At 59.1% G+C, this 8009-nt stretch overlaps 2 protein-coding genes across 2 annotated transcripts; both read right to left on the bottom strand.

Annotated features, from left to right (window-relative positions):
* Positions 1 to 342: 342 nt before the first annotated feature.
* LOC112312864 (interferon-inducible GTPase 5-like) lies at positions 343 to 2624 on the bottom strand. The gene is made up of 2 exons (XM_024569432.2): positions 2021 to 2624; positions 343 to 959 (listed from the first exon to the last, which is right to left on the bottom strand). Exons 1-2 carry the CDS (start codon positions 2622 to 2624, stop codon positions 343 to 345), a joined length of 1221 nt encoding a protein of 406 aa, XP_024425200.1.
* Positions 2625 to 5993: 3369 nt separating this feature from the next.
* IRGC (immunity related GTPase cinema) lies at positions 5994 to 7694 on the bottom strand. The gene has a single exon (XM_053915409.2). It carries the CDS (start codon positions 7475 to 7477, stop codon positions 6095 to 6097), a length of 1383 nt encoding a protein of 460 aa, XP_053771384.1. The 5' UTR covers positions 7478 to 7694; the 3' UTR covers positions 5994 to 6094.
* Between the last annotated feature and the right edge of the window lie 315 nt (positions 7695 to 8009).

Raw genomic sequence — 8009 nt, 5'->3', positions numbered from 1 at the left:
ATGCTCTGCAGCCTTGCCCCGCCTGCACACACACTGCCTTCTCTGGGTAAATAGCTGAGCTCTTGTCAAAAGTATCTGTTCCATGGTTCCTCCCGCCCCTGCTTCCCAGGTGGCAGGCTGGCTTCCTGTGGTGGGTTGCCAGAGGGGGAATGGTGAGGACAAAGGCCCAGGAGTGCGTAAAACCCCGGCACAAAAGTATGAGACAGCACACAGGCTGAGTCCGGGAGAGTCAGGCTTTAATTTTCTTCTCATGCCCCACACCACCAACCCGGGGACAGATGGGGCCTGTGTCCTCCCAGCCCTGCGCTTCCACCTCCAGTTGGCTGAGGCCTGGGGCTGAGATCATTGGTCGGAGCTGTCGAAGGTCGGCATCAGCACACTCTGGGCATCCTTAACCACCGCATCCAGGGACAAACGGAGCATCTGGTAGACAGTAGCGAAGGAGATGCCGCAGGTGGCCAGGGTGCCCAGGGCAGGCACATTGAGGAGTTCCTGGGTGAAGGCACTGGCATCCCTGGAGGCCTGGCCCAACAGGTCCACCACCAGCTCCTTGGTGACCTTGGTCTTCAGGCCCTGCATCGTGTCCAGGATTTTGTGCAGGGGCTGACTCATCTGCTCAGCCAGCTTCCTTAGGGAGTCCTTGTCCAGGCCGAAGCTGCAGCGGTAACCTTCCAGGGAGTGGATGAGCCGGTAGAGGTCGCACGCCACACCCTTTACTCCAGGCACAGGACTCGGGTTGATGCCACAGGCCACCGCGGCCACCAGCCAGACGTGCTGCCGCAGCGAGGCCGCCTTCTTCTCCAGGATGGGCTTCGAGATGTTGGGCAGGGCCATCAGCAGCGCGTGCCGTTTGTGGCGCTCTACTTCCTCCACCATGGACTCCTCCAGCAGGCGGAAGTCATACTTGCCCAACTCAAACATGGAGAGCAGGAAGACCTTGGGGTCCTCCAGGCCCTCCGCTGCAGGAGACAGGAGCACCGCTCATTGGCTTCCACACCAGGGCTGCTGCTGTGTCCTAGCAGCTGCCTGGGCTCAAGCACTTGCCACGAGTCTGCGCAGCCTGTGGCTTAAGAGTGGGCCCTGGAGCCAGGCTGCCTGAGCCCGGCCTTGCTACCTACCACCTGCGTGGCCTTGGGCAAGTTACCGAACCTCTCTGGTCTGTAAAATGAGGTGATCGCTGCACCTACTCCCTAGGGACATGGTGGTGGTGGCGAACTGGTTTCAAGAAGAAACCTGGCGTCTGGCACGTGCTGAGCCCTCAGGAAACGTCAGGTACCGTCAGCCACAGGTGCCAGCCCCTGCATGGGTGCGTGGCATCTGCACCGCTCGAACCTGGTAACCCATACACAGGCCAGTACACCCACTGTTCTCCTTAATGCAAGTGGTCGGCCTCTGTCACCTGTGACTGAGAAGTGCCTGCTCTCAGGAAATGTAGCGTAAGGCCCGACACTGGCTTTTCTGCTTGCGCCACAAGTGCCTGACTTAAGCTTTGATGGCAGAGGCGTCCATTCGGAGAGGGCTGTCTCGAATGAGCTCATGGCCGCCAAGTTGCCTCCCCACCCCCCCCCCACCAGGCTCCTTCGTTCCAGAGCACTTGGCTGATTTCCATTATCTGACCACTTGGGCTACTTGTTTTCTCTTCCTGCGTTTCAAAGGGCTGCTCAATGTTTTAACTTCACCAATAAAGAGCGAGCCCCACAACCCTAGGGGCCCACCCTCAATCAACCCCAATTAAGGCAGCACCCCAGGCCCACTATCTGTCTCTACCTGCGACCTTGCTCTGCGGCCCCAGCTGTGCTGTGTAATTTCCAGGTCCTGTGAGTAACAGACCTGTATCCTTTTAATGTTTCCTGATGGCTGTTGCTGAAGGGTGTCACAACACTGGGGCCCGTTCAGTCTTGAAGTGTGACCTTACGTGCCCCGTTTTCCCACTCTGGATCTCAGCGGGAAGATGAAGGGGAAGGGGCAAGCAACCCTTCAAGAACCCACCCACCCCAGCATCTGCGGAGCCGTACCTCACCTTCCAGCCGCTGCGAGCAGTCGTCCCGGATCTGGCTGAGCACCTGCTCCTTGGAGAAGGTGCTGGGGCGGCGGCAGCACGAGGCAGCCATGTCCACGTCCACCTTGGAGCGGACGAAGTAGAAGCCCTTGCTCCGCTGTACGATCCCTCGAGCCAGCTGGGCGTGCTTGGCAGTGAAGCTCTCTGAGGTGATGATTATGAAGAAGTCGTAACGGTCCACCAACACTCGCTGGAGGTATTTTTCAGCCTGAAAGGTGGGTGCACCTATGCCCGGCAGGTCCCAGATAACGATGTTAGGGTACTTGGGGTGTGGGTATGGCGTGGGCTCCACAGTCATTTCTACCACGCCCGTGCAGGCCGAGTTGGGGTCCTCATCTCCCAGCCCCCGGATGGCATTGACAAAGGTCGACTTGCCTGAGCCTGTCCCCCCAGTGATGCCAATGTCCAGCCTGACATTCTCCAGCGAATGAAGTGTAGCCTGCAGCTTGGTGGCCACGGCTGGCAGGCTCCCTGCCTCGAAGGCCTCCCTCAGAGCCCTGGTGTCCTTTACCAGCCCCAATATCTGGGACTGGCTGAAGCCTAACTGGAAGATGTTGCTTGCCATGGACTGCCTCAGCCCCGGTCTCCTTCTTCAGGACTCGACCTTTGGCAGGACAGGTAAGGGAGTATTTTCACCCTGAGTTGCCCTCTTCTCTCCAGCCCTCAGCAACCCCAAGGTATTTGTGGCATCACCAGTAATAGTACTGGTGTAACATTATGCCAGGCCCGGTGCTAAATATTTTAGTTAACATGTATTCATCGCTGCCAACCTCTCTTCCTGGAGCATCTCATAAAATCCTCAAGAGCCAGAAAAGGAGATCCCCTTACTATTCACATTTGGCAGTGAGGGGAGAGGTCCCTTGCCCAAGACCTCCAGCCAGTGTGTGGGGGTTAGGGATGGGACTGAGGTCTTCTGATCCTAGAATTCAAATTCTTTAAATTTTTTTTTAATTTATTGAATATTACAGAGAGGGGGGAAAGGTGAGAGAGAGAGATTGATTTGTTGTTCCACTGACTTATGCATTCATTAGTTGCGTCTTGTATGTGCCCTGACCGGGGATCGAACCTGCAACCTTGGCATATTGGGACGACGCTCTAACCAACAGAGCTACCCGGCCAGGGCTAGAATTCCAATTCTTAGATAACTTCTGGGACATGATCCCTGCACCAGGCAGGCACTGCAATGAACAACACAGGTCAGTGGTGAAGAGCTGGGAGCCTCGTCGTTGTTACTGGTAGGTAGTTCACATTCTGTTCACCCTGGGCCAGCTACTGGTCTAACCACGTGCAGCGTTTCATTAAGTCCCCATTTGACAGAGTTGGACACAGGCTCAGGGAGGTGGAAGTCCCTTGCCAAGTGACTGACAGCTTGTACCAGAACCAGGACATGGACGGGCTCCCTCTGGTGCATTTTGGTTGGTTTGGGTTTTTTTTCCCCCTGTGTTTCCCTCTGACCCTTTTGCCACACAAAACCCCCTGATCCTTGCACAATTCAGCACCCACTATGTGCCAGGACCTCTTTGGGTGCTATAGTTCCAACACCCGGAAGAGAGACCCAAGGGATCCGGTGCATTTGTGGAAACATTGCCCACCCTACTGCCTGGCTTCTGAGCACCCATCTGCTCCGCACCCGCAGCGAGCACCTGGGCAAGCCCCGTCCTGCCCGGGGCCTCGGAGTCCTCGCCCAGGCTGGGCGGGGCTGCCAGCACTCACAGGTGGAATTGCATGACTGCATCTAGTCCCTGCCATGCCAGGGACTTGCCGGTGACACTGAGCAAGTCATGTGCCCTGTGCAGCCTTTACCTCCTCCACCCGGGAGGGGCGGGGTGTCGGCTTCCTCACCTGTGGAATGGAGAGATGACTCCTCAGAGGCCCCCCAGCTCTGCTATTTCAGGAAAACCGGGAGCTTACAGTTGATGCGGTTCAGGCAGGGGCCAGCTAGGGAGGGCCTTGGAACATCAGGCTGGGCTTGATCTTTATCTGTGGGTAGCCATGGAAAGGGCTTGAGCAGGGGAGCGAGCGGTCTGCTGTGGACATTGAAGTCCCTCTGGCCTTATGGGAAATGAGACTAGAGCCTGGGAGAGGAGGGAGGGAGGGACTGGGGCAGCAACTGGAGGGAGAGGCAAGGCCCCCGAGCTGGACCAGGGGCTAAGGGGGTTGAGATGGGGGAGTGGAGAGATGGAGGCAGAAAGGCCAGGACACGGTGACTGCTGGAGACAAGAGTAACCCATTCTAACCCGCCCTGTCTCTCCTAACCTCAGGCCCAGGGTCGTGAGAGCACTTGCTCCTCAAGCCCACCTTTCTGTCCCTGCCCCTTGGGGCCAGTGAGCCCTGTGTTTAGGGAGATGCCTGAGGGCCCACAGGTATGGGGATGTGGGCTGTGCTTCGAGAATGGGTCTGGAAAGGACTGGCTGTCTTCTGCATCTGGGGTCTGGGATTTCCCTCCCATGATTCTCCGCACCCCTTTTGGTGCAGAAGGGCCCATGTGAACCCTGATAGTCCAGCAGAGCCAATGAATGGGGAGGCCTCTGGGAGGAGAGGAATCCCTTCTGCAAAGGAGAGAGCTCTTCAGCCAAGAGAATTGGTACCCCCTTTAATCGTGCAAGTCAAAGCGGGCCCTCTGAGTCGGGGACTGTTTCATAGGGTCATGTGTAATTTGAGGCCCCCAAATGAGGCAAGAACCACCATCACCAGATTCTGGAAAATCCACAGGGAGTATTTGTGAGCACCGAAGGTGAGGCCTCCTCCCGACCCCACAGTCCCCATCTTGCCACCAGCCTTGTACACAGCCTCCAGAGCCTTCTGGGACTCACTGGGAACTCGCCCTTCTTCTGCACACCTGAATCCGCCCCTTGCCTGACCCTCGTCCAAGCCCGCAGAAGCCCTGTGGCAACCCGTCCTGTCCAGGCCGCCCAGTCCAGTAGTTCTTGGATTTTTTTAAACATGTGTGATATTTGAATCAGCCGAGGAATTTGGTTTCACTGGGCCGCCTGGTCCAGACACAGATGTGCACACCCACTGTGTTGCACGTGTCTGTCACTCAGCCCTGTGAAGCTTTCAGATCCCCACGCAGTCGCCATCACTTTGAGACCCCCGGCCTTTCAGCACATTCCCAGTACTCACTAGGGGGTGCACGTGTGTACTCGCTCTCTCTCTCTCTCTCTCTCTCTCTCTCACACACACACACACACACACACACACACACACACACCCCTTATGCAGACGGACAGGTATCTCCAGTCTCGGCAAACTACTCAAAATCAGGAAGACTCACCAGGATTCCTCCCATCAGACATACTTACTGCCACACACAGTCACACTCGGTCAGATACACCCGCCATCTTTATGAAACCATCTTTCTAGGTGGCAGAGCTGTGCCCTCTGCCTCCTCTCTCTTGATGCTCAGAGAAACCGCCCACCAGCCCCCTTACCACCTCCACACAAAGGCCAGCGCAGGGGCCCTGTGGCTCCGCTATGTCCACCACCCAGCCCGCCATCACTCACGGGCAGCAGTGCTGACCCAGGATGCCCCTGTGCCCCCCTCTGCTTAGCCCAGTTGCTAGGCACCATTGTGCCAATCCTGGGCCCCGATTGGCTGCCCCTGCCCCCTCCAGAGAAGGCCTTTGGGACGCTGGGATTCTCTGGAAGGGATATGCCTTTGCAACTAAAATAAGCACCTTTGCAGGCCCTGATCCCCACCCAGCCACCCACCGCAGGTTGATAGTTGGCTCCTGTCTTGGATCCAGGCCAGGCTGCCTAGTCGCCCCACAATCCCCCTTGGCCACTTAGGGACCAGGGGGAGAGAGATCACCAAGCAGACCTCGGCCCACCACCCATGCCCAGAACTTCCCTCTCCCCAGGGTCAACTCCTATCCCTGCTCAGTGTACCCCTCTTCCACCTGGGGCCACCCACCTCACTCAGACCCCTCCACACCCTGCCCCTCAGCAACGGCAGCTCGGACATGGGCCTTGTGTTTGTTTGGCTTTATTAAGACTTGGTTTGCGGATGAGGCGGGAAGGGTGGGGGCTGCATTTTTACTTCTCTTCCAAGTCCCGCTTCTTCCAGTTGTCGAGGATATACTTGAGCAGGAGGCCGAGCTTCCGGCGGATGGAGATCGGGGCCTCCTCGCCACCTCCCTCCCCAGATCCGTGATTCTCCACGCGGTTGTCGCCAGCCGCTTCCAAGCTGACCTCGGGCTGGGACTCATCCTCCTCCAGGGCCTTGATGCGGACGCGCTGGGCGTCCTCCGCCATCTCGTTGAGGCAGCCCTGGAGCATGGTGTAGACGGTGCCGAAGCTGATGCCGCCGGCCACCAGGGTGCCAAACACGGGGATGCCCTTCTCGAAGGCCCGGGCCACTCTCATGGCGCCGTTGGACGACTGCGAGTAGAGCCGCAGGACAGCCTCAGGGGAGACCTCGTTGGCCAGCGGGGAGCGGATGACGGAGCGCAGGTCACCTGCCTGCTTGCCCACCTGCTCCGCCAGCCTGGCCAGCGAGTCGTCGTCCAGGCCGAAGCTGCGGTGGTAGCCGCGCAGTGAGCGGATGAGCAGCGCGTCGTCGTAGGCAGCCGCCAGCCCTGGCACTGGCAGGGCCTGGATGATGCCCGACACCAGCGCGGTCTTGAGCACTTGCTCCTGGAGCATGTCCTTCTTCTTCCGCACGGCCTCCAGCGAGATGTCGGGCAGCGACAGCAGGCCGGCGTGGCGCCGGTGCGCGGGCAGGTCATGCTCCCAGGTGGACAGGAGCAGCGGGAAGTCGTAGAGGACCGGCGACAGGTTGGACACGAGGAAGATGCGGGGGTCGGCCACGCCGGCTGCGCGCAGCTGCTCGGCGCAGTGCTCGCGGACCTCCTGCAGCACGGCCACCTCGCTGAAGCAGGAGGGCCGCTGGGTGCGCGTGGCCGCCAGGTCCTCGTCCACCTTGGTGCGCACGAAGTAGAACTTCTTGCCCTGGCGCAGGATCTCGGAGGCCAGGCGGGTCTCCACGGCCCCGCAGCGGCGGGCGGACACCAGCAGGAAGAAGTCGTAGCGGCCGAAGTCCACCTGCTTCAGGTACTTGTCAGCGGAGCAGGCCGGAGAGCCAGCCCCGGGCAGGTCCCACAGCGTCACGTCAGGAAACTGGGGGTGTGGGTAGGACGAGGGGTGCATCGTGGTCTCCACAACGCCGGTGAGAGCCGCACCGGGGTCCTCAGCCCCCAGGCCGCGGAGGGCGTTGATGAGGGATGACTTGCCTGCGCCAGACTCGCCAGTGACACCCACCTCCAGGCGGGTGCTCTCGGAGGATGCCAGCAGCTCCCGGAGGCGCGAGGCGGCCTGGGGGATGTCACCGGACTCGAAGGCGGTGCGCAGGGCCTCCAGCTCTTCTTTAGCCATGAGGATGGTGGTCTCCTCCTCCCCCGGACACTTTGACGTGGCCATGGCTCAGGGGGGATGGGAGAGTGACAGGACCAGGGGTCCTGGTGTCTGGGGGTAGAAAAGGGAGCCTTTCGTGTCTCCTGGGCCTTGCATGGGGCAGGAGACACCAGGGACATGAAGGAAGTCCCCCCTCTGGCACCCCACGGCCCTCTCCTTCTCAAACACCCCCGGGGGACATTTTGGACATGAATTAGGGGGCTTTGGGGTCTCTCAGGCCCAAGTCTACATCCCATCTCTGCCACTAACTTGCTGTGTGACCCGGGGCAAAATGAGGCCCCTCTCTGAGCTGGTTTGCTCCTCTGGCTAGCGGGCGGGACTGACCTGCCTCCAGCAGCACTGAGGAGTCTCTGGGATAATCTGGGAGCGGGACGGTTTTGTGCGTAGCTGTGACCTGTGCAGCCACATAAGGCCCAGCTCTTGGCTGAATGCTTATCTGCAGACACTGATTAAAATTCTTAATAATATTCGAACCAGGGCTCTGTGTTGTTCTTTTGTGCTGGGCCCACAAATGATGTAGCCAGGCCTGCGGAGGACA

This window comes from Desmodus rotundus, chromosome 12, assembly GCF_022682495.2.
Source record: "Desmodus rotundus isolate HL8 chromosome 12, HLdesRot8A.1, whole genome shotgun sequence".
In the NCBI taxonomy this organism is placed as follows: Eukaryota; Metazoa; Chordata; class Mammalia; order Chiroptera; family Phyllostomidae; genus Desmodus; species Desmodus rotundus.
This window is presented reverse-complemented; position numbering and strand designations above follow the sequence as displayed.

Coding starts and splice junctions, on each gene's coding strand:
- LOC112312864 (XM_024569432.2), bottom strand. CDS start 2,624: ATGGCAAGCAACATCTTCCAGTTAGGCTTCAGCCAGTCCCAGATATTG. Junction 960..2,020: donor CTGCTCGCAGCGGCTGGAAG/GTGAGGTACGGC, acceptor TGTCTCCTGCAG/CGGAGGGCCTGGAGGACCCC.
- IRGC (XM_053915409.2), bottom strand. CDS start 7,477: ATGGCCACGTCAAAGTGTCCGGGGGAGGAGGAGACCACCATCCTCATG.